At 62.4% G+C, this 24943-nt stretch overlaps 1 protein-coding gene across 3 annotated transcripts; it reads left to right on the forward strand.

The window, feature by feature from the left end:
• The first annotated feature begins 750 nt into the window (after positions 1-750).
• On the forward strand, positions 751-17579 carry DUSP8 (dual specificity phosphatase 8). 3 transcript variants are annotated; one of them, XM_036875859.2, is made up of 8 exons: positions 751-888; positions 3028-3115; positions 6688-7027; positions 8399-8537; positions 12721-12887; positions 13455-13614; positions 13774-13897; positions 14157-17579. In XM_036875859.2, exons 3-8 carry the CDS (start codon positions 6797-6799, stop codon positions 15199-15201), a joined length of 1866 nt encoding a protein of 621 aa, XP_036731754.2. In that variant the 5' UTR covers positions 751-888; positions 3028-3115; positions 6688-6796; the 3' UTR covers positions 15202-17579. The 3 variants fall into 3 exon arrangements, with proteins under 3 accessions (XP_036731754.2, XP_036731753.2, XP_036731756.2); XM_036875858.2 differs by lacking the exon at positions 3028-3115 and having other exon boundaries at positions 753-888; XM_036875861.2 differs by lacking the exons at positions 751-888; positions 3028-3115 and adding an exon at positions 948-1045.
• The last annotated feature ends 7364 nt before the right edge of the window (positions 17580-24943 follow it).

Genomic DNA, 24943 nt, shown 5'->3' on the forward strand with positions numbered 1-24943 from the left:
AGTTCCCACCTCCAGGGGTCGTGGAGAGGGTAAGCGTAGACGCTAAGTAAGCGCTCCGCAGCGCCTGCTGCGCGCTCGCAGCCCAGCTCCGGGGGTCTCGCGGTAGGCCCCGCAAGGACAAAGGCTGCGGCGCGGGTGGAGGCGGCTCCAGCTCCGGCCCGGCCGGCTCCGAGAGTACCCCCCCGCGAGCCGGGGCCGGGTCAGCCAGGCCCTCGGCGGGTGTGCGTGCGGCGAAGCTGGGGATCCTGGGTAAGGCCGCACGCGGGGGCTGGGAAGGCTTCCTGGAGGTGGGGGTCCCAGGCAGGGACACGGACGCCGCGCGGCCCCTTTAAGAGCCGGCACTCAGGCAAGGGCGGAGGGCGGAGGGCAGCGGTGTGCCCGGCCCCCACCCCCCGCAGCCACCGCCTCGAATCTGCACCCGGAGCCGGCTCTGGCTGACGTCACCTGCCCCCGAGCCGCGCGAGCTGATTGGCTGAAGGTGACGTCAGGGCCTTTTTCACTCCGCATGACCTCATCCCCGCCGGCGGCCCCGCCCTCCGCCCCGGGCCTGTCACTCCGGCCGCGCGGCGGCCGAGCCGGCTCCGCGCCCCTCTGCCCGGACGCCGGAGCCCGAGCCGAGCCTGACCCGCACCGGCCGCGCCCGCGAGCCGCAGGGTGGGATGCGCGCCGCGAGTGCGCGTGCCCGCCCGCAGTGCGCGCGCCCCGGCCCGAACGAGCGCTCCCCGCGGCAGCGGCGGCGGCGGCGGCGGCGGCGACGCGGCCCGCGCGCTCCCCCAGCCCCTGCCCCGGCTGTGCGGGGCCCCGCCGGGCCCAGGGGCGGCGCAGCCGAGCGGGCGTGCTGAGCGCGGCACGGGTCCCCCGGGCGCCCCGGGCGCGAGCGAGAGCGAGGTGAGAGAACGCGGGGCGGCGGGGACGCGGGGACGCCGGCGGGGAGGGGCGAACGGGCGCTGAGCCAGTGCGCACGGCTCGGCCCGGTGAGCGCCGCGTCGGGAGCGCTCGGACGCCTGCGCCTGGCGGGCGTCCGGGAGGAGGAGGCCTCCGGGAGGTGAGCGGCCCCAACTCACAGGGACGCATCGGACCGGACCGAGAAACCCTTCCCCCGCCTCCCGCAGCGCCCAGGGGACCCTGGTCCAGCACACACCCGCCACCGCTTCGCCGCCTTTCTCCGTGCAGTCCCTTCATTTGGGTGGGGGCAGGGGCACGTAATAAGGACCCAGGAGAGCCATTTGAGATCCAGCGTGGGTAGGTCTGGACGTCTGCGTGAGCCCCAGACGCCCCGGGACGGTCACCCTTTGGGGCCCAGAATTGAAGGTAGTCCCTGCCTGGCCGACGGGAATGTGGAGGCCTTGGCCTGTGGGAGGCTCAGGAAAGGGTCCATCCCGTGTCCTGTGAGGAGGGGCTGCAGAGCCATCCCCCGGTCTGGCCAGGCCGCCACGGGCACCCCCACCTCGGGGTGCTCAGCTGGCGTCTGCAGAATAAAGACCATCCGCCAGTCTGCTGCAGAGGCAGCAGCGGGTGCTGGGGGAGGGGCTGGCACTGCCAGGCTGAGTGCAACCAGCTTCCCTAGGCCCTCTGCCCACCTTGGGGTGGGGACTACTTAATAGTTTGGCCCGGAGGAGAGGGGGCAACAATGGGCCCAGCCCCCAGCAGGTCATCCCTTGGGGAAAATTTGCCTCCTGACTTGCCATGGCAGAGAGATTCTTGCTTCCGCAGGGCCCGGGGTGCTGCAACGATTGGGGTGAGGGGGGCTCTGTCGGGTGGAGGGGGGGCGGTGACAGGACCTAGAGTGGTGGCTGCAGTGTTGTTGCTGTGCAGCCTGGGGTGGAGGTAGGGGATGAAGGCCAGGGGAGCATTGTTCTTCCTGCTCAGTGCCTCCTGCGCGGCGGTCTACATCAGCTCCCTTAGACCTTCTTGCTTGAGTCTCGGGGGAGGAGTGTAGCTGTAGGGCCCCCATCCTGCATGGAGAGGGCAGATGTCCCATGCAGTCACTCTTCAGATGGCTAATAAGCACCCACAAAGGATGAGCAGATCATATGACCAGTAGCTGAGAGTTCATCCCGAAGTCTCACTGAAATACCTCCAGCTGCAGTCAGCCCTGGGAGAGTTGCTGGGCAGGTTCTAGTCCCCTGCTGCCCTGAGCCCTTGCGGAGGCTCCGGGCCCCAGAGGCTGCCTCCAGGAACAGTGGGTTCTGTGAACACAAATATAGAAAGATGCTTGAAGTGATTTTCTGACCCAGGACCTTACCTGGAATCTCCTCTCCTCTGGCTGAGGTTGACCCCGGGGCCCAGAGGTTTCAACCAGAGGGACCAGGGAAGCCAGAGAGTGTCCCAGCTGCATCTCCAAGACAAGCTTATGGGAAAAGGAGAGGACACCTGGGTCAGACTACCACCTACCACACAGGACACATGGGTCAAGCTCTGACTACAGGACTGCATGGGCTGCCTGGGTATTCTGGGGGCAGTGACTGGGAGACACCCTGGCCTGGCCTGGGTGTGCAACATGAGGGACAGTGACCAGTAGGTCCTGCAGATCAGTGGGGCTAGAACAAGCCAGGCAGGAACAGAGGAAACTTAGATCTGTAGGGTACTTGGCCTGCCCTTTCAAGAACCCACAAGGGAAGGTCACCCACCCCAAGCTCAGCCCAGACCCCTGGGAATGGAGGAGCCAGTGTGCCCATCCAACTGCCTCCCGGGTCCAACCTCCCAGGGCAGAGCTGGCTCTCCAGCCCTGCCATTGGCCCCACCAGGGCAGCTTGGGTCCTGTCCCACTCCCTAGGTTGCTGAGAGGGGGAACAGGGGCAAGCATTTGGGGGTTCCTGATGAGAGCAGGTGAAGGTAAAGCCAGCTGGCCTGCTGTGAACACTTGGGCCCCCTGCCTCCCAGAGGCCACTGCCTACCAGTCTGTCTCCTGGCCTCCTAATGTGGCAGTTCTGTCTCCAGAGGCACCCCTGGGTCATCACAGTAAGCTGCATGTCTCAGTATCTTGGGTCCCTCCACTGCCAGCTTTTTCCTGCCTATGTGTGCCAGGCACCACTCCAGCTGGGGACACCACTCTGAGTGAGAGCCACAGTCCCCGACCATGCATCACTGGCGGTCCTGGCAGCCGTCTCTGGAGGTAGTGAGTTCCCTGTCACTGGGTGCTAAGCAGAAGGTACCTTGGTGAGGGTACCAACAGTTGGGAGTTTCCTGCTCATGCCTGGGCTCAGGGACCCAACAGTGGAGGCCCTGGGAGCCAGCAGTGAGGAGGCCTTGGAGCTGGCCCCTGGGGTTTGGGTGTCCCAGGATTCTGGGGGATTTGGCATGCAGAGAATGAGGATGCATGTGTCTAATGCACACACATTTGTGTGAGTAATTGCACTCAGGGGTGGGATGAGTTGTGGGAAAGAAGTAGACAGTGTGTGGACAGTGTGCGGAGGGGCCTGTCCAGCTGTGTGCCTGCAGTTAGGGAGCCAGGCTGTGTCCTGTGGCTGGCCCCCTCCGGGGGAGCTGCCTGTAGCCTCCTAGGCTTTGCCCAGCCAGGGGCAGGGTGCCACCTCTGCCCCACTGGAAAGTGCCTTTTCTTGAGCTCTGGGCCTTTAAAGAGGATGCATGGGACTGTGCCTCCCTCCACCCACACCCAGGCCCTGGAGTAGCACGTGATGGGTGCTGTTCCCAGGAAGGGGGTCTGGACTGGGCCTGGGATGTGTCCTTGAAAGTGGGGAGGTCTGAGACCCTGCACTTTTCTCCATGCCCTCTTGGCCTATTCCAGTCCTAGTGATCTGCTCGAGGCTGTCATAAGCAGCCCCCACCCTTAGCCCCCCCTGCTCTAGGCGCTTATCCGTAGCATCTTTGGGAGGCAAGAGGGGAAGGGGCTGCCTACCAGCTCTAGGTCCAGGGAGGCCCTGTGGGTGAGGATGCACTCCCAGAGAGCCAGCTCAGTGCACCAGGTTCCTGCAGGAGGGACGCTTGGTCCAGACCTTGGCCTCGTGGGGTGGGAGTGGTGGGCCGCCCTAGTGAGCCTGAGCACAGTTGGTACTAGCTGAGGAAGCTTAGGCCCAGGGCGGGCAGAGAAGGAAGGGGTCTGCACTGCAGAGCCAGCCTGCTCTGTGGCTCTGCCGCAGGAGCTGCGGTTGCCTGGCACCTCTGCTGTTGCCATGGTGACGACGGAGGTGCTAACTTGCTAATGAGTCCCCCTCGGCTGCAAATAACAATACTACAGTGGTTAATAGTGCTGAGCTGGAGGGTTCCTCCAGAGGCACGGACCAGGTACTGTGCCTGGGAGTCCAGCTCCCCTCCCCTCCAGCTGCCTGGCCCTGCAGCGCGGCTTGCCCTGGCCCTCACTCTTTTCTCTGGGTCTCAGGCCTCGCCTCCCAGCCAGGCCTCCCGCCTGGGTTCCCATCTGTGGCGTGGGCACCCCTCTGGGCCTCCTGGCACTTAAGGACCTGAGGGCATCTTAGTGCCAGGGGCTGCAGCAAGGGTGAGAGCACTCTTTCCCCTCATCCCTGTGCCAAAGTTTGTTTGGCTTCTGTTGTTTTAGGTGGGAGATAACCCATGCCCCCACTGAACTGATGAGGACATTGAGGTGAGGGGCTGGCCCACAGTGCCCTGCCCCAGTGCACCCCTCTCCAGGGCCTCTGAGCTGGGCTCTTGGTCCCATGTCCAAGGGCAGGAGGCTCTGCCCAGGCCTGCAGGAGTGTTATGTGGGAGGGAACCTGATGGCCATGGCCTATCACAGCCTTGACAAGATTGAGGTTCGAACTCAGAAGTTTCTCAAGAGAGCTCTTACAGGAATCAAATCAGGGACCCCCTCAGCAGCACACAGAAGAGGCCCCATTCAGCAGGCAGGTGGGGACCCTCCCTCTGCGGAAAAGTCCACCCTGAGTAGACAGGACCCCACCCCTGCAGGTGGTGACCCTCCTCTGCAGGTAAGACCCCCTCAGCAGGCAGGACACCCCCAGGCAGGTAGGGACCCCCTTTGGCAGTGGGCCACTTTGCTGTTGAACTTGCTGGGTGGGGCCCTCGGAGAGGCAACCCAGATGCACCCCTATGGTGGAGGAGCCCCGAGCACCAGCATGTCTGAATGGGAGACTGCTGACCAAGGCCATCCTGGGCACTGCCCTTGGTGCCAGCTCTGGGGGCTCAGCAGCAGGCCCCCAGTGCCAGGCAGACCAGGTGGATACCTGTACCTACTGCCCATGAGCTCCACCACCACCTCCTGCAGCCTGAGAGGTCACCTGAGGGTAGTCTGGAAGCCGTGGCAGCTGCCACTGTTGTCCCTGGCAGCATCGTCACAGACGTGACACGTGTCCTCAGGGCACCCCACCCCATGCCCTCTGTGGGCCCTGGAAGTGCATCTGTCTCCCAGCTTCCCCCACCCCCAAGTACAGTGCTCAGAGGAGAGAACCTCCTGATTGACAGGCAGCCAGAAGAGGCCTTGGGGTCTGCCCTCTCCTTGGGATGACCTTGGGTTGGTCCCACTCCTTCCCTGAGCCTCAGTTTCTCCATTTTCAAGGTAAACGTGTCACCTGATACTGCATGCCTCCTGGGACTGTGAGGCTTGCGTGGGCCTAGAGAAAGGCCAGGCCTGGCAGGGAACAGAGGAGATAGGGCCTGCCAGGTGGGCTGGGGGTGGTAGAGGCTCGGTACTGAGCCCATGAGAGGGGGCTCCACCTGGGGCTCTGGAGTCCCCATATCCCCACCTCCGTCTCCCTCTGTGCTCCCCTCCCCTGAGGGCTCTGAAAGGCCATGCTGAGACCCAGCACTCCTGCAAGACCGAAATATGGGTCACCCACTTAGACCTTCATCCTTGGGCACTACCCACTCCGCCCAGTCCGGGGCTCTGCCAGCCCCCATAGGGCTGCCTAGACCTCGGGCTTGCAGTGTGCCTGGAGCATACTGCAGTACTGCCACGCCTGCAGGAAGGAGACACTGATCACAGACCTTGGACGCAGCAGCTACATGTGGTGTGCTGAACCTTAGCCTGCACACCGGGGACAGTGGCAGGTGCAGAGGACTCCCACCTCCAGCCCTAAGCTCCCCTGGGGTGCTGTGCCTTGGAGCCCGTCAGCTTTTAGAGCACTGTGCCCTCCAGGTTATGGCTTACCAGTGCTTGGGCTCTGCAGGGGTGGAGAGGGTGGGTGGGTGTGCCAGGAAGGGGTGGGGGCTGGGGGGCAGGGGAAGGGAATGGTCCAGATCCCCGCCTTCCCTGGGGATTAGGAAGATGTAGAGGCCAGAGAAGGGAGAATCCTGGGGATGGGCTGGCAGGCCTCGGCGGCAGAATGGCATTTTCTGGAATGAGTGAGGGTCCGTGGACCCCAGGGCCCAGAGGAAGGATCCTCAGGCCTTGTCTTGCCTAGCCAACCCAATCCGCACCCTAAGACCCTTCCCACACTGTGTCCCCCCGTTTGCTGTTATGTGTCCCACAGAGAGACCGTGATGGACAGAGCAGGGCTGGGCACCCTTCCAGCTCCACAGGTCATAGTTCAGCTCACTCACCTAAGATGTTAGGGGGGCTGACTTTTGTGGAAGAGCTAGAGGGGACGCCGATTCACCCTGAGGAAGGAAGGGCACCCACAGGTGTACCCCAGGCTCCAAGTGCAGGTGCCCTTGGCCCCACCCCACCAACCCCTGAGGTTGCCCGGCCTAAGGAGCTGGGCAGGTGCCCACCGAGGGCCTGCAGCACTGCTGACTGTCCACCTCTTCCTGCAGGTCTGGCGCCATGCCTGGACACCCCAAACTCTAGGCCATATCCCAGGCCGTCAGAGCAGCCCCTGGCCACTTCAGGGGTCACCCCCTCCCCTCTGCCCACTGCCCCACCATGGCCGGGGACCGGCTTCCGCGCAAGGTAATGGATGCCAAGAAGCTGGCCAGCCTGCTGCGGGGAGGGCCCAGGGGGCCACTGGTCATCGACAGCCGCTCCTTTGTGGAATACAACAGCTGGCACGTGCTCAGCTCTGTCAACATCTGCTGCTCCAAGCTGGTGAAGCGGCGGCTGCAGCAGGGCAAGGTGACCATCGCAGAGCTTGTCCAGCCAGCTGCACGCAGCCAGGTACCCGGCCTCCACGCCCATCCATTCTGTGCGGCTGACTGCCTTCCCGTCGGGTGCCTGTCACCTTCAGAGCCAGGGGCTGAGCTCTGCCAAGTGCACGTGGGCCCTCGGCTCAGGCAGCCTCGTCCTCCTCCATTCCCAAACCCAAACTGTGCTCCTCAGGGTCAGAAGGTTCTGAGCCATCCCACACTTCAGGCAGATGTCGGACCCCTCCTCCTGAGCTTCCCTCTTAGGGTGCACAAAAGTGTCTCCCCAGACCCAGAGGGACTGCATCCCCAGGGCCCAGCACTGGGCTCAGAGAGGGGTCCTCAGTGGATGAGCAAGGTGTGACCACACACGGGGTGCAGGCGGCAGAGTGGCAGTGGACAGGATGGCAGCCGGGCAGGTACATACTGCTGCAGAGACTCAGAAAAGGACAGGAGGGTGGCCAAGGGGCTTATGCCAAGCAGTCGGGGTCCCCTGCTTCCTGGGTTTTCTCCTCTTGGGTCTTGAGCAACCCAAAATGCTCCCTGGCCCCCCAAGAATGTCTCAGGTTACCCGCAGTGGACAATCCCGTGTGTTTACCAGACCAACAAGCCCAGCACTGGAGAGGAACCTCCAGGCCAGTGACCTGGGTAGGCGTGACAAGCCCCAGCCCCGAGGCAGCCAGGGTGTCTGGGCTGAGGCCCTGCCCCCACAGAGCTGGATGCAAGGACCCAGGGCGGGGCGGGGTGGGGGAGGGCGGGGCTTGTTGGAAGCTCCCTCACCCCAAGGCCAGAAGGGCTCCCCTTAGCCTGAGGGAGGGAATCCAGTGATTAATCACCCCCTGCGAGGACTCCCGGGCAGAGCGTGATCTCATTGGCTGCTGATGACATAATCCATCGCAGGGTTGGCTGCTCAGCAGCTTAAGGGCTGAGTATGCAGGGGGTGGGGGTGGGGTCGGGGCATCAGCCGCTCCCAGAGCAAAAGCTGCTCCAGCAGGAGGAGGGCACGTGGAACCCCAGCTTGCCACTGATGCCTCCTGATTTGGGGGCAGGGGAGCCCAGACCCAAAGGCACCCCCACCTTCAAGATCCCTGAAGTATGCCTCCCAAGAACCCTAAGGACAGGGTTCCCTTTGCCTCGGCCACCCCAGCAGCCAGCCGTGTCGGCGTGCTCTTGTCCCTGAGGGCCTGGCCCACCGTGAATGCCCACCTGTCTGTTCCCTGCACTCATGAGTGTGCGAAGGTGTGGCCACGGGCGTTTATACCTGTCCAGGTGTGAGCTGGGAGGTGGGTGGCTGGGTGCCTTACCCCCTCCAAAGCAGTACAGTGGCAGCAGTGGGCGCAGAAGAGGATGGCGGTGGCTATCAGGTGCAGGGCAGTGCCTTGACCTCTGCCCTCACGGCCCATAGGTGGAGGCCACAGAGCCACAGGACGTGGTTGTCTATGACCAGAGCACAAGGGACGTCAGTGTGCTTGCTGCGGACAGCTTCCTCTCCATCCTGCTCAGCAAGCTGGATGGCTGCTTTGCCAGCGTGGCCATCCTCACAGGTGAGCCGCCAGCACCCTGCCCCGCTGTCAGCTGGCTGGGGAGGTGGGCTTCTGTGTCTGCTCTGCTCTCCTCTAAACCCAGAGACCAGTGTCTGCAGGGCAGTGAGGTCTCAGCAACTCTGGAGTTCTCAGACTCCGTCATGCCTACCCCTGGGCCCCCACACTTCAGGCCCCCCTCCAACAGGGGCCCAATCCTACACTAGCATGTGAAGAGGCAGATGGGAGGAACCCCCAAAATACCACCTGTGGCTGGGGTTGGGGGATGGGATCTAGGTTGCTCTGCTGGAAACCCCACCCAGGGCCAGGGGAGGAGGCCAAGGCTACCCTCTGGAAACCCCAGTCTGAACAGAACTGGTACCAAACAAGGAGGGCCCCTGAAAGCCCCAGCTAGGCACAGGATGCCCAGAGACAGCCTACTTGATCACAGCCTGCCTGGGGGCCAGCAGAGTGCCCCCAGGGCTTCCTGTTCCCAAGGCAGCCCAGCCAGCCCACAGTCTGGGAAGCCCCCATGCGCATACACGTGTGCCTCCACACACACTGGTTCTGCAGATTCCTTACATAGGCTGAGGCTGAGGCTTCTGTAGACTCTACCTCCCGAGGTGGCCCAGGTCCTGGGCCCAGGTGGAGCTGGCCTGCCCCAGGGATGTGCCCCCTCCTTGCCCTGGGTGCCCCTGCCCCTAGCCTCTTCATGACCCCCACTGCCACACAGCCAATGGGACACTTCTGTTCGCTCAGCACACCTGTCCCAAGCAGCTACTGTGTGCAGGCACAGGGTGGTGGGTCAGTGGGTGCCAGGCTGGTCCTGTGGTGCTGGCATGCAGTGGGAGCACCAGCCTTCAGCACAGCCTATGAGAGCTGCCAATGGCTTCAGCCAGGCTGGTTGCATCAGACCTCTGGGAGGAGGTGCTGTAGGAGCCAGCCCTGAAGGGCATTTAAGAGGCTTAGTGGTGTATGAACACTGTGTGCAGACATGCATGTTACACTCTACACGTGTGTGTGACTGTGTGTGGTCAGAGGGTGTCTGCATCTGTGTGGCTCTGGGAGGCTGGTGGCCAGCTGTGTGTCCTGCCTTGCGTGGTCCCAGCACACATTATTGTCATTTTGGGGGATGAGTGGGTTGAAAATAGAGGGGAGAAAGAGCAGAAGTTCTGGGCTTTCTACAGGTGTCCTGGGCAGAACAGGAACCTTCTCAGGGCTCAGCTGGGCACCCCAGGGAGAGAGAGAGTGTGTGTGTGCGCACGCATGCATGCGCACCCATGCACATGCTCTAGCCAGCAGTGGGAACCCACCAGGCCCTCAGGGAGTCTGATAAGAGGGCCTCAGAGCAATGCCCTTCCTTCCCTGCAGGCTGCCAGGGAAAACCCCAAGCCCCTAATATGCCATTTCCCCCAGAGGCTGGGACCCACCCCCAGCCACTTGGGGCAGGCCTGGGTTGGGATGCACCAGGAGAGAACCCCTGGGCCCTGGTTGTGCCCCGCCAGGCTCACTGAGCCCTGGAGCTGCTAGTGGCTCTTACTGTCCTCTTTGCCCCACCCTACAGTGGTGAGAGCACTTGCCCCCATTTTTCCCAGGACCAGGGCAGGAAGTTATGGCCTCCCACCATATGAGAAGGACACCCCACCCTGGCCTTGCCCACAACTTGCCCGAGGCACACACAGCCCCTGAAGCAGCAGGAGTGGGAAGGCAGGGGGATGCTGCCCGCCCAGAAAGTGACTCCAGGGAGACCAGCACTGGGGAGTCGGGAGCCCGAGGCCCGACCCGTCCGTGGGCGGGTCTGAGCAGCCCTCTGAGGCTGGAGGGAAGGGAGACCCCTCTCTGTGACAGGGAGGCTTGCAGAAAGGGAGAGCCCGTGAGGACCCGCCATGCCCGGGGTCCATGAACAGGCCGCTGCGACCCTTGCCCCCTTCCCCACTAGCTGCTGGGCAGGGGCCCGATGGGAAAGGGAGCCTAGCCCTTTAAGCCGTGGGCGGCCAGCGCGCTGTCTGCGGAATGTGGGCCGGTGGTGTCACTGGGCCAGGCACGCAGCCCCGGACCCTGGCTGAGACCCAGGCGCCAGCGGCCACTGTGCAGAGGGTGGGCGTGGGCACCCTGACAGGAGCGAGTCTGTGGCCCCGGCCTGTGCAGTGCCGTGAGTGCTCAGGCAGGGGAGGCGTGGGGCAGGGGGTTCCAAGCCTCTGGGGGCAGGCGCTTTTATGTGGATCAGATTTCCTTGTGAGGCGGAGCAGCTGCGGAAGCAGGTGGGGGGGGGGGGCAGGGGTGTTGTCCCTCCTGAGGTAAGGTGCCCTTGAGGATGCCAGAGAGTAGGACCCCTCCCCACACTTTGGGGCCAGCTGGACCTGCAGAGGGTCCAGGCCTGCTGCTGCAGATCTGGCATTTATCGGGGATTTCCATGGGACACCCCAAGCTGCCTGGCTCTGCCTTGGTTGGGGAGCGGGATTCCCTACACAAGAAATTGGGGCAAAGGCTGGCAGGTCTCTGCACCTGTCTGGAGACTTCCTTTGGGGGAGGGATCCTAGTGAAGTTCACCCCTGACCCCAGCTTTGGTCTGGCCACTGAGAGAACAGAGTAAGGGAGGCCTACTGTAGAGGGGAGTCCTGGGGAGATCACACAGACCCTGCCCCTCCCCTGGGGCTGTCCTCCAGTAGGCACAGCAAGGGGTGCCCTGTCTCTTAACTGAGCAGAAGCTGACCCCATGCCCAGCTCAGCCTCCTCACGTGGGAACCTGGGAGCAGTGGTGTTTTTGGTGCCAACAGCCACCTCCCTTTCCAACCAGCAGGCACCCAAAGTAGGAGCAGCTTCTCCTCCAAACAGGTGCCTCCATTCTCCCAGCCTGGAGGCCCCCTGTCTCCATGGTCCCCCGAGGAAAACCGCCTCTGGGAGCACAGGGAGTGCACCTGGCAGGCCTTCTGGTTGGGAGTTTGCACCAAATGGCCCCTAAGCGGGCTAGGGGTGAAGGCTGAGCCCACCAGGCGTCTGCGTCCTCAGGAATCAGCCAGGTCTCTGGCACCAGCTGTGTCTGCAGCCCAGGGCAGGAAAGAGCTCTGGGGGTCCCAGGGCCTGAGATGAGCCTCACTCCCTCTGGGGTACGGCAGGCCTTGGCCAAGCTGTGTTATGTAACGGACCCATCCACCGAGCCTGGAAACAGCAGCCCACCGGGCTCGGGGCAGGGAATGTGGCATGGAGCGTCTGTCCCCAGAAGTGTGGTCGGCCCTGGGGGGCTGCCAGGCAGGCTCACCTCACCCCGCTGGCCCCAGGTGCCACCCAAGAGCTGGTCTCAGTCAGTGGTCACCTGCCGTGGGTGTGGGCAGGCCCGTCAACAACAGTGCCATGTGGCAGGCAGAATAGGGACACAGGCCAGAGGCATGAACAGCTCTGCCCGTGGTCACTGACTGTGAGAGACACACCAGCGAATCCCCCAGGGGTCTTCCCGGCCAGCATGGAGGCCCCTTCCCCCGACCCATGGCCAGGACTTGGCTCTACTGGGAAGGTGGCAGGGCACATGCCAGCCATGTGCAGAGCATGTGCCTGCTGCCTGCGCTGCATGCTCAGCGCTCGCACAGGTTTCCCAGCTCCTTAGCCCAGCCTCCCAGCCTCCCAGCCTCCCTCTTCTGCTGGGCAGAATGGAGCCAGAGCTCAGAGGCCAGTTCCAGTAGGTGATGTCATACCCAGGGGAGGGGAGCCCTCAGAAGCCCTTGCTTCCTGGTCCTGGCACCCAAGCCTGGCCTGGGGCTCCCAGCCAACTAGAGGCAGGGAGGGATTGCATCAGCCCAGGGGAGGGAATGGAAGGCCCAGCCTGGCCTCAGGTCACAGGTATGGGAGGGCTGTGTGATCCACACTCTCCACAGGAGCCCCTGTGGCCTCTTGGGCCTCCCTGCCTGGGCCCGGCATGTGATGTGCCGGTCAGCCACCTCAGCCCCACATTTACGGGCATCCCAGCGGCGTCCCTAATTAGCGTGAGGAGGAATGTCGGTGGAGGGGCAGGCTGTAAGTGCACAGCACTCATCCCTGACATGAGACTGACCCTCCAGCACCCAGCAAGACACCAGGTGCTCAAGCCAGGCGCTTGCCTGCTGGCATGGCATCAGGCTGCGGGTCCAGGTGGTAGTTGGGCGCCCTGGGATCTGTTTCCTGCCCCACACAGCTGCCTGCCTGACACTCATCTCCTCTCCTCCTCCCGCTGCAGGGGGCTTTGCCACCTTCTCCTCCTGCTTCCCCGGCCTCTGTGAGGGCAAGCCTGCTGCTCTGCTACCCATGAGCCTCTCCCAGCCCTGCCTGCCCGTGCCCAGTGTGGGCCTGACCCGCATCCTGCCTCACCTCTACCTGGGCTCTCAGAAAGATGTCCTGAACAAGGTGTGTGCACAGCTGGGGCTCTGGCCCACAGGGGAAGGCCTGAGCTAGTCTTGGGGAGGAAGGGAGTTAAAGGCAAATGGGGGGGAACAGGGTGAGCACAGGTGTGGGGGAAGCACAGCTGGGGGCCCAGGAGGACCCAAGGGGGCCTGGGCAGGACAAGAGCAGGGCTGGGGGAAGGGCCTGGCAGGGCTGGGTGGAGAAGCAACTCCCTGGCCCTTGAGGCAGAGCCACATGCCAAACTGCTGATGTCACTGGGCCCCTGGCCAGAGCTCAAAGAATCCTGTGTTTTAAAAATGGTGATGAGGAAAGAGGGTAAAGCCACCAGCCCTCCAGCGCTAAAATTCCTGAGATCCTACTGCAGGCTATGGGTGGGGCATGAGAAGGCCAGCATCTCTCACCACGGGCAGGAGGCCTTCAGACTCCGTGGTGGCCATGGGAGGGGACCCTGGGCCCAGCCCCTCCAGCAGATTCTGAGGCTCCTGGAGCCAGGCCCCCGCCTCAAGATCATCCCAGGATTCTGAGGTCCTGTCTAGCTACATTCCCTTCCAACCCTGTCCTCCCCTCCAGGATCTGATGACCCAAAACGGAATAAGCTACGTCCTCAATGCCAGCAACTCCTGCCCCAAGCCGGACTTCATCTGCGAGAGCCGCTTCATGCGCATTCCCATCAACGACAACTACTGTGAAAAGCTGCTGCCCTGGCTGGACAAGTCCATTGAGTTCATAGGTGAGGTGGACAGCGCCCCTCCTGCCCGTATTCCTGGGGAGGGGTGGGGCCTTGTGAGGATGCAGTGGTGGGGGGAACATGGGCCTGAGCAGTAGCTGGGGTAGGGAAGGACCTTGCGACCCCAGCCCTCACCTGGTCCCCACGGACCCCTGCCCCCAGATAAAGCCAAGCTGTCCAGCTGCCAAGTCATTGTCCACTGTCTGGCTGGCATCTCCCGGTCCGCCACCATCGCCATCGCTTACATCATGAAGACCATGGGCATGTCCTCAGATGACGCCTACAGGTAGCCCCCGCCTCCCTACCGTGGGAGACCACCCTCCCTTCCCCTCCCCACCCACTGGCAGCAGAGTGGCTCCGTGGTTCAGGGCCCCTGACTTTGGCTGCTGGCAGGGGAGGCGGAAGTCCCTAGCTCAGCCCCAGAACCCTTGGGTCTGCACAGGAGTTGCGACGCCCAGGCATGGGCACTGGGTGTGGTGGGGAGTCCGGTGCGCAGCTTGGCCTGGCTGGAAGCCCTGTCCCAGTGAATCTGCCTTCCCCCTCAGGTTCGTGAAGGACCGGCGCCCATCCATTTCACCCAACTTCAACTTCCTTGGCCAGCTGCTGGAGTACGAGCGCAGCCTGAAGCTGCTGGCCGCCCTGCAGGGCGATGGGGTGCCCCACCCGGGGGCGGCCGAGCCCCTCCCAGGCCCCACAGCCCCACTGCCACCGCTGCCACCACCTACCTCAGAGAGCGCTGCCACCGGGAGCGCGGCGGCCAGGGAGGGCTCCCCGAGCGTGGGCGGAGAGCCCCCGGCGCCCTCCTCCGCGCCCGCCACCAGCGCGCTGCAACAGGGCCTGCGCGGGCTGCACCTCTCCTCCGACCGCCTCCAGGACACCAACCGCCTCAAGCGTTCCTTCTCGTTGGACATCAAGTCGGCCTATGCCCCCAGCCGGCGGCCTGACGATCCCGGGCCCCCCGACCCTGGCGAGGCCCCCAAACTCTGCAAGTTGGACAGCCCGTCAGGGGGCGCACTGGGCCTGCCCTCCCCCAGCCCCGACAGCCCGGATGCGCCGGAGACACGCCCGCGGCTCCGACGTCGACCCAGGCCTCCAGCGGGCTCCCCGGCGCGCTCCCCCGCACACGGCCTCGCCCTGAACTTTGGGGACGCCATCCGGCAGACTCCGCGGCACGGCCTGTCGGCCCTGTCGGCGCCCGGGCTGCCTGGCCCCAGCCAGCCGGCCGGCCCTGGGGGCTGGGCGCCACCGCTGGACTCCCCGGGCACGCCGTCGCCTGACGGGCCCTGGTGCTTCAGCCCCGAGGGCGCGCAGGGCGCGGGCAGCGCGCGGTTCGCACCCTTCGGCCGGGTGGGCATACAGGGCACGGGCGGCAGCGACCTACGGCGGCGGGAGGCGGCAAGGGCCGAGCCCCGGGACGCGCGGACCGGCTGGCCAGACGAGCCGGCCCCGGAGACACAGTTCAAACGCCGAAGCTGCCAGATGGAGTTCGAGGAGGGCATGGTGGAGGGGCGCGCGCACGGCGAGGAGCTGGCTGCCTTGGGCAAGCAGGCCAGCTTCTCGGGCAGCGTGGAGGTCATCGAGGTGTCCTGACGGCAGCCGGGAACCAACGCCCGGAGCCCTGCCTCTAGCCTTGGCTCCCACGGCGGGCAGCCAGCAGCTGGGCCCACCATAAATATATATTATATATAATGCAAAGAAAGGTAAATGGTTTTACTGCGATTTTTATCAAGAAGTAAATATTTCGATTTTTTATTTATTTAAGCTGTTCATTCTGGCAATGATTTGGCAACAGTGCGGGCGGCCCTCAGAGCTCTATTTTTACTGTCTGGTATTTAAGCTGAAACACACGTTTTTAAGCAATATGAGGCCACCTTCAGTTCCAAGCTGGGGTGACAGCCTGGGGTCCCCTCCCCACCCCCTCCCACCCTAGGAAACACTGCTGACCATTGCAGAGAGGCTGCCAAGCTTTCATGCACTTTTTACATAAGAAAAAGGGGAAAAAAGGAAAAAAATCTTTGCCACAAACTGAGCCGCAGAACCTCCTGCCCCCCACCCCCACCTCGCCTCTCCACCCTTCTTTGCTCCTTTCTCAGGCTCTGCACCAAAGCCATATAGAGGAGGTGTCCCCAGGAGCTGGGCTGTGGCAGAGGAGACTCTGCCAGCCCTTCACCAGCTTGAGGCACCAGATCTTGGTGCCATGGAGGTCACCCCACTGCCAGACCCCCCCAAGACCTGTTGCTTGGCATTGGGCCTGGTGAGGTCGAGGCGTTTGGAGGGGCTGGGGTGCAGAGCAGGGTGGGAGCTTGGAGAAGGGTGCTCTTGAGTGTCTGGTGGTGTGGGTCCCCAGGGTGGGGATGGAGGTGGACTGCCCCACACCTGCCTGAGCCTGGGTCCAGTTTCTGGGGCTCAGTAAGGCTGCTCAGAAGAGGGGCTTTGTGGGTACCCCCTCAGGCCCCCTGCCCAGAGTGGGGCAGTGGGGGTGAACAGCAGGAGGAGAGGGTCTGCAGCCCTAGGGAGCTGGCGCTTGCCGGCGCTAGCTCCACAGCTCTTGTCCGGGTCCTTCCTCCAACCAGCCCAGGACCCCAGGCCAGACTGGACATTCGTGTCTATCACTGCAGGTTGAGGGGTCTCCGGAGTGTCTGCCTTGCAGAGGGAGGGGGGCAGGTAACCTGTCAGGCGCTTATGCTTCCAGGTGCTGGAGTCCTTAGCCTTGGGAGAGCCGCACCCGAGTAAAATAAAGGCCCCTGATGTGAGCAGATGCAGGAGGTGTCCCCGCGTCCGCCCCACCCCACGGGGGCTCAGAGGGGAGAAGCCCCTTCCCTAGCTTTCCCAGGGGATTCTCCTCTCTAGAGTCTCCCCTACGTCTATTAAGGTGACATGCCAGTCCCCACTCCCAGGTGCTTTCTTGGCCCAGGTGGGCCAGCCTGAGGGTGAGGGCAGGACAAAAGCCTCCACTACCCCCGCCCTACACCCTCTTGGGTCATTGGGACCCAAGTCCTCTGGATGCAGGAAATGTCCCCTGACTTTCACATGTCCTAGAATCTAGGAGTGGGGGCTGGTCACCTTGGGAAGAGGCCGGAGGCATGGCAGGAAGGTGGCCAGGCAGAACTGTGTCCTCAGGCTGGGCTGGGGGAAGTCCCTGTCCCCCATGTCCCCAGCTACCCCTCTGGCTTGTTTCTTCTATTTGTTCTTCTTTGGACCCACAGCCCTCTGTCCCTGTCATCCCGCCTTTAAGCAGAAGTCCTCTTCCTGTTCTCTCTGTCCCCACCCTGTTCTTCAAGAAAATAAGCTATCATTGTTGTATTTGCAATCTATGGATTAGAGGTTTAAGTATTTATTATTATTGGTTAATTATTATTATTATTATTGATTATGTAAATCGCCTCCCGTCTGTATCGCATTGGGTTTCTGGGGTGACTCTGGGCGTGGAGGATGCACTGGTCCCCTCCTCCACGTCCCCACCCCTATGCTGTCCAGGAGACAGTGGTCTGGGGCCACTGGTTGGGCCCCAAAATTCTGGAGACAGCCCCCTGTCCTTCCCTCACTCCAGGGCTGCCAGCATCTCATGGCTTCTGTTCTGGGGCATGGAGGGCTCTTGCTCTTGAAGCTCCTGTCCCCTGTGCTAGGGGGACGGCACCAGCCACAAGCCCCTCGCTGGTCATGTCTGCTGCTGTCCATGGCAGGAGGCACTGGGCCCCAGGCCTCTCTAGGCCTTCCTCGGCCCCCTCCTGCTGGCCAGGGCCCTGGCGACGGAGTCAACCCAGAAGGGACCCACCTCCTCCTATTAAGCGCTGGCAAGCCCAGCGGAGAGGCTGCAGGTTCCCCAGAGCTCCCAGTCTCTCTGGACTGGGCCTCCCGCCCTGCCTCAGGACCCGCCCCCAGCACGGCCACACTCTGCTCCCTGCCCCAGCCCCTTCTTTTGTATTTGGAAACAATGTGTTGTAATAAATCCTAAGATGGATGTTTTCTCCACGCTTCTGCTGCGTCTTTCTTCGGGCTGGGGGGCGGGTGGGGTGAAGGGTGGCAGTGCTCCTGGAGGCCAGGAGGCCTGGAAAGCCAGCCTGCCCCAGACTCCCTGCCTTGATCCCAGGCAGAGGGCAGGTGGGGCACAGGTTGCTGCCGAGCTGGAGGAGGGCCTGGCATGGGGGCCCAGCACAGCTGAGCGGCGCCTTTTTTTGTTGTTACATGCTAGTGAAAATTTAAGTGACAGAATGCATATACATGCCACACAATAGCTTTCCCTTTTCAACAGAAACGTGGCCCAGCTATAGAGAGGGGTCTGCAACTAGCTTTCTAAATATAAAGTTATTTATTGGAGTCATACCTGCATGTGGTACAAGGACCGCAGGCATGCAAGAGTGTCTGGTGGAAAGTATTGGTATGTCTTCCCGCCCTGTCCCCAGCCAGCCACCAGGTTCCCCTCCCAAAGGCAGCCCCAGCCCACCTGCAGACCTCCCACTCTCACTGCCAGGCAGACCGGCCACTGAGCATGGCACAGCCAGGCTGAGGTTAGACCCCCGTGTGTGGTTCCAGCCATGGCTCTGAGCATTTGTGCAGCGCTCTCATGGGTCATATTTTTAGACATGACGACTCTGCGTCATCCCAAAGCCTGCCCAGCCATTGCTGTAACAGCCGCTTCTGCGTCCTGAAGGGTCACTGCATGCCAGGCACTCCAGGCATTTCCTGGGAAATTCTCATCTCCAAGTCTGCAGCGGGGCTCCTGACCCACCTGCAGCCCCAGCTTCTCAGTCCTCTGGCTAACTCAGTGCAAGGCCTCACTGGGGGTACAACCCATCTTGGAGTTTTGGCCTGCTTATCCCAGGGGCCCTTCCCACGTTCCAAGCAGGAAATGTAACTCAAACCAGTGACACAGGCCAGACCTGTGTGTGCACGCCTCTGTGTGTGTGTGCATGCCTGTGTGTGTGAACACTAGTGCGTGTGTGTGTGTGTGTGTGTGTGTGTGTGTTTGTTTCAGAAGGGTTGGGAGGAAAGGGAAGCAAGAGAAAGGGAAAGGAAGAGGCCAGTCCTTCTGGAGAGGCTGTAGGAAGAGGCAGGGTCCCTGAAACCATCCTCAAGAGCCATCAAAGAGGCCAAAAGCTAGAAGCATGGGCAATGGCATCAGCAAGGCTATTTTTAGCTTAAGAACATCTATTTATACTCTGGCAGCCCCTTGGAATCAATAAAGCAGAGGACTGCAAAAAAGCCAATGGTCTTGCCTGCAGCGGGGTGGTGCTTCCCACCCCCTAATGCACATGAGCACCTGCAGCCATCACAGGTGGGATGACAGCCTCTCCTAGGATGAACAGCTAGGGCCTCTTAACACTGAGCATCCCTTCCTGTTCCCTCCCCTGCCCCTGTGCCAAGGGCTGTAGGCACTTGAAGGGTCTTGGATGGGTGGGCAAGGGGTTGCTTTGTGCGGGTCTCGGCCCAGGGACAGCAATGTTCTGCTCTGGCTAGGAACGCCTGGGGCTCTGGCCTGGGCCCGTGGACTTGCCGGGGTTGGGGGGCGGCAGGGGAATGCTCAGACGGCTCTCCCACTGGGGCTACCGCTGGGGCTGGACCAACCCTGGTGGTGCTTATCATGATTTCAGGATGCACTTTAGCAGCAACCGCCAGGGGGCAGCGAGCAGCAAGGGCACCACTCACAGGTCCTGGAGGGGCACAGGGCATGCCAGGGCGGCACTGCCAGGCGGCAGGTAGGGAGAGAGACTGTGCGCCTGGGCTCTGCCTTTATTGAGGTCTGAGCAGAGGAGTCTAGGATTTTTTGGGTTCACTCTCTATTGGTGAATTTAAAACATTAGGGCCCATGAAGAGAAATGCAGGATTACTCAAGAGGTCAATCGCGTAGGTAACCCAGGGCTTTCTGAAACGGAACCCTCGTGGGCAGGGCAGCCTGGCTCTCTGTCTCATTCTGTAGGCCATGTGTCTGTTTGATACGGGTGTCTCAGCAATCCAAAGCTTAATGTCAGTCACTTACAATTTTAAAAAGCTGAGTTTCAGGCACTTTACACTACCGGGGTGGGCTGGTGGGTGGATGGATGGGTGGATGGGTGGATGAACAGAAGGAAGGGAAGAAAGATGTTTGGATGGGTGGGTGGATGGTGGGTGGTGGGTGGGTAGTGGTATATGGATAAATAGATGGGTAAATGGGAAGAAGGGAGGGAGGGAGAGAAAGAAGATGAATAGGGACATTATGTTGCATACTGCACTTCTGTTAGTCTGTCCTGATTAAAGCTGTGTGTTCACTTGTGTTCTCCCACTGACCTGTAGACAGGCAGCTGGTCCTTGCCTATAGAAGGTGCCCAGTGAACAGTCAATGAATAAACCACAGACTGTCTCAGAGCTGAACACCACTGTAGAGACCCAGTTCAGCATTCTCCAAGGCCCAAGGAGGTATTAAAAAAGAGAGAGCAGGCCCAAAATGCAGTCACCTGTGCTAAGCCCTCTACACCAGCAAACCAAGATGATGTACCACCCAACCTAACTGTGGGTTCAGCCTTTCCCAGGAATGGAATTTAAAGCAATTGGTCTGCAATTTCCTGATGAGCCCTACAGAGCTCATCTGCTGGGTTAGCACCCATGCCCTCCCTAAGGGAAGGTCACCTTGCCTGAAATGATGCCTCCTTTAATTGCCTCATCCCACCCCTCTTGCTGATAAAAACCTTCTCTTGTATATTCCTCGGAGCTCCTTTCTACCTAGTAGATGGGATGCCGCCCAATTCATGAATCCTTGAATAAAGCCAATTAGATCTTCAACTTTACTCAGCTGAAAATTTTTTAATGAGGGTAATGGAATTATCCAATATCCCCCTGAGAGTCAGGCAGAGTTGGGGTAGACTCAGTTCCCTGATCCGCAGGCTCCGCTTTGCCTGACTGAGCACCCTGGCAGCATGAGAAAGGAGCTGGCCTCAAGGGCCCCTTAGGCCCCTTCCAGCTCAGACACGCTTCTGTGGGTGGATTTGCACAGGTGCCTCTGAGGCTCAGACCTGGAGGAGTCAGAGGGGAGAGTGGGGAGAGACAGTTCTCAGGAAGGCCAGCGGCTCTGAAGGCCAGGCTATTTGTAGAGGCTGAGGCATGTGTAGAGAGAGAGGCGCTGTAGCCAGGCCCTGGAGACGGGGTGGAGGTGGAGTCCACACTATGGGGCCGTGCATAAGCTGACCACCTCCGGCCAGAGTGAGGTCATACGGGAGGCGGGGTGCAGCTCTATAGGGTGCTGGAGGGGAGACGGTTCATCTGCTCTGCAGAAGCACGGGCTTTCCTGAGCAGGGGAGGGGCTCTCTACCATCAAGAAGTTGTGGAGTTTTGAGGTCTCAAGACTGGACATGGGCAATTGGTGTCTCATTCTCCAGAAAGTGATGCAGGGTGCTGGCTGGGACCTGGAGCAGGGGCTGCTTCCCAGCAAAGCTTGTGTGGCAGGCATGGGCACACAGGGAAGTTAGCTCTCCCTCCCAGTCAGCGGGGGCCAAACCCCCAGAGAAATCTTGTCCCTTCTCACCAGGGCCTGGGGTACAGATGATAACCCTGCTCCTGGCCCTGGGGTTAGGGGGTCTCCAGACATAGGGGCATTCATGAAGGAGTGGCCAGGCCTTTATGAAGGAAGAAGGCCAGGGGAAGAAGGGAGTGGTACCCCTGAGGACTGGTCCAGAGCTGGTCTTGGTCAGGCATGCAGAAGGAATGAGGCTGAATTATGAGCCAGTTCCCAGAGGGAGTCCAGGTGGGCTGGGAAGATGGATGTGCATCCTTCCCTGCCTCCCTCCACCCCAAACACACACAGGCCACAGGGCAAGGTGGCTCCAGAGGCAGGCCTTTGCCAACACTAGGAATGTGACTGGAGGAACACCCTCCAGCTTTTCACAACCGAGCAAGCCTTTCAAATGCCGCCTCCTGGGGAGCTTGGTGGGAGGTGTTGGTGTGGGAGTGGTCTCAAATATTTCCAGAATCTCTCGCCTGGCTTCTGTGCATCACTATATTAACAGGTGTTTCCAAGGGGTGGAGAGAAGTAGTTCATCTCTATATCAATAGGTAATTACAAGAGTGAGCGAGAGGCTGTCTGGACCGGAGAGGTTGCGTGCAGTTTGCTTTTCTGCTGCAGCGGAACTAGAGAGACGCGGGACGACTGCTTGTAAGCAATAAACGGGTTTCTTAAACTTTATTTCTCCCCTTAACTGATTTCGGTTTCGAAGGTATATTGCCCCGGTATTTTTCCCCCGGAGTTACAAGAGGCCCTCCCCAAAGTGGGATGGGGCCCCGAGTGAGGTTGGAGTCTCGGGTGAGAGGCCTTCATTCTGGAACACGGGAGAGGCCTCGGTGCAGCCCCGAAGGCGCCGTTCTGACCCTTGGCAAACACCAAACGTGAAACCCTTTCCCCAGGGCAGCCCAGCCGCGGAGTTCTGTGAACGTAAACTTCCCCTTACCCGCTCCCTGCCTAGAAACGGGAGACGCCCGTCCCCTTGGCAAGCGCACGCGATTCCTGAGCTTCCGCCAGGGCTGCTCTCCAGGGCGCGCACACACCTAGGGCCGCCGGAACCCAGCGGGGCAGGTGACCGCCTGGGCCCCGGCCAGGCCGAGCCTCGGCTGCCGCAATTGGCGAAGTAGCTATAAATAGCCAAGGAGCGCTTGAAATAGAAGTGGGGGGAGGGAGGGGCCGGAGTCCTGGGGCGGGCCTGGAGGAGAAAGGGCCCGGGCGCCCGACGCCTCGCAAGGAAACAAAGCCACATTCTAGGGAGCCTCACCCCGCGCGTCCAATGGGGCGCCTGCGCCGGAAGCGGCTGGGGAGGCAGGGTGAAGGCAAGGGCTCTGCCAGTCGAGGGCGGAGCGGACTGGGGGAGGGGGCGCGGTGAGGGACGGGCAGGGATGGGGACCAGGTGGCCTTGGAGCCCCGCGGCCCCTCCCCCTGATGCCCCCCAGGACAAGCTGGGACTCCTGCCTCTCCTTCCTCGTCCCCTCCCCTCCCCGCCTTGGCCTCCGGCGCAGGACACCCCTGCACACCCCTTTCACCCTTCGCAGCGACGGACCCACGGACCGTAGGGCCGCGCGGGCCCGGCAGAAAAGAGGCCCCACTCTGCGCGCCTTTACTGGCATCACGGAGCGGGAACCTCCCCTTCGCTCGGAGGCGATGCCCACCTGCTCAAGGACAGCTGCTTGGGGGAGCCCCGAGGGGGGAGGTCTTCTCTCTCTCCTCCTGCCCACTTATCTGGGGGTTTGGGCACCTAGGCCAAGACTGGGCAGCCACAGGCCGGGGCGCACTCCTGGACTGAACCCCCGTGGTGGAGCCCAGAGACGGAAGAGAGAACCCCAGGGCCTCCTCCCTCGGCTCCCCTGCACCAACACCGCCGTTCTCTGGCCCTCAGCGATTTCAGCCCTGGCTCCCACCTGGAGGCCCCACCCTGTCACCTGACTCCACCCCACACCCACCTCCCCCAGGGACCTGCCCCGCTCTGCTCCCGGTATCTGCTGGGTGGTCAGCCCTGGGGAGGGGAGCAGGCCTTAGGGCCGATGAAAAAGCAAGGGGACGGCGCGGGCGCGCCTGACCAGGCCCTTCCCCGTGAGTCACCCCTCGCAGGAAGCTTCAGGAAGGGCCGGATTTAGGGCAGCATGGCGGGCTGGGCGGGGTCAGGTGGCTGGCCGCCCCGCCGCTACGAGGCCAAAGGCCCAGCCAGGGTGAGGCGAGGCGCTCTGCAGGTGAGGGTGTGGGCGCGGCCCCACCGGCCCCTCGGCTGGGCGGTGACGTCAGCTCAGGTGGGAGGCGCCCGGAGCGTCGCGGTGGGGAGGCAGCAATCGGCCTCCGGGCCCTCGGGCAGCGCCCCCATCGCGCTCCGGCCCGGGTCCTCGGCCGGGAGTCTAGGGCCCGCCCAACCCGCTCGCGCAGCCGGGCCAGCCCCGGGCTCCCAGGGCCCGGAGGCCGGGCGCGGTGGGTGCGCCGCTCCGCTCGCGATGAGCTCACGCCGGGAAGTGCCGCGCCCTCTCCCGGCCGCCGCGGCGCCCTTCATCTTCAAAGCGCCGCAGCCCCGGGCGCCCGTCCCCCGCGCCCTCACAGGCGAGGCCCGAGCGGAGAGCGGGCGCAGTTGAGCAGCATCTGTGCGGCCACGAGCACCACGGCATCTCGCCCGCACCCCGGTGCGGCCCCAGGTGTGCAAACACCTGCTGGGCGGGGGCGGAAGGGCGCCTCTGCAGAGCCGGCCTGCAGGACTCGCGGTCCTCTCCGGCCTGGCTCGGACCTGCGCTCGCCGGCAGCCCCGCGTTCCCGGAGCGGGAGGGCCGAGAGCAGCCCGGCAGCGCCATCTGCTGCCAGAGCCCGGGGAGGGGCAGCAGGTTCGCGGGCCAGGTACTGCAAGCCTCCACAAGTGCTACTTGTCTGGGCCCTGCAGGCGGGAAGGGGGGCGGATTCAGGTCTTCAGTGGTCTCCAGACCCGCGGCCCCCACCGGCCCTCCTCTGAGGACCCACCTTGGTCCGTCTGCAGGCACACCTGCCCACAACCTCCACCTGCTCCCGGCTTCCCCGCCCCACAGGAAGGTAAGCCACACCCATGGCTTCAGATTCATGCCTATGCAGTCAACTGTCCCATCTATATCTCCAGTCAGATATCTTCCATGACCTTCAGACCCGGAAATGCCAAGCTGCGGGTGCCACCAAGTCTGGCTGGCATCTCATCGGATCACCTCCTACTCCCTTCCCTTCCCCGGCTTGGCCAGCACCACCTCCCCGGCCTCCCCGACCCTGCTGCCTCTCCAGGAATCTTTCCCCACCTCCACATGCATTTTTGCCCCCTCACCTGGATGGTCATACCAGCCTTTAGGCCTCCAGCCTCCTGCGTCTGCCCACCTGCCCCCAGCCCACACCCATCCTCTGCCCTCCCATCTGCAAAGCGCCCACCTCTCAGAGTCCTTAGCTTTTCCTAGAAGGCCCCCCTACCCCAGCCTGCCCATGTGCCCCATGTTCCTCCCCAGCTCCCCAGACCTAGGTGCAGGCCTCACTCATGCCCTTGTCGATGAGCACATACACACTTGTCCTTTCTGTCAGCTGTCTGCCTCTGTGCCAACTCCCCACAACCAACCCATACCCTCAGACCACCCTCTTCCCATCTTCCCAGCACCCCTCCCAGGGCAAAGGCCCCTACCAAAACAGCCTCTGCCACACCAGACCCGGCTCCCAGCTCTTGGCTGCTGGGGGTGGGGGGCCAGCATCAGCCTCCAGGAGATACAGGAGACCTGGGCCCTCAGGAGACAAGAGCTGGCCTGGGAGCTGTGCCCAGCCTGTCCCAGGAGCCTGTGTCCAGCCTGGCTGCCAGGCACTCCATGCACCACCCCGAGCAAGTGCCTGCCTCTCAGGCCT

This window comes from Manis pentadactyla, chromosome 9 (assembly GCF_030020395.1).
Source record: "Manis pentadactyla isolate mManPen7 chromosome 9, mManPen7.hap1, whole genome shotgun sequence".
NCBI classification, from domain to species: Eukaryota; Metazoa; Chordata; class Mammalia; order Pholidota; family Manidae; genus Manis; species Manis pentadactyla.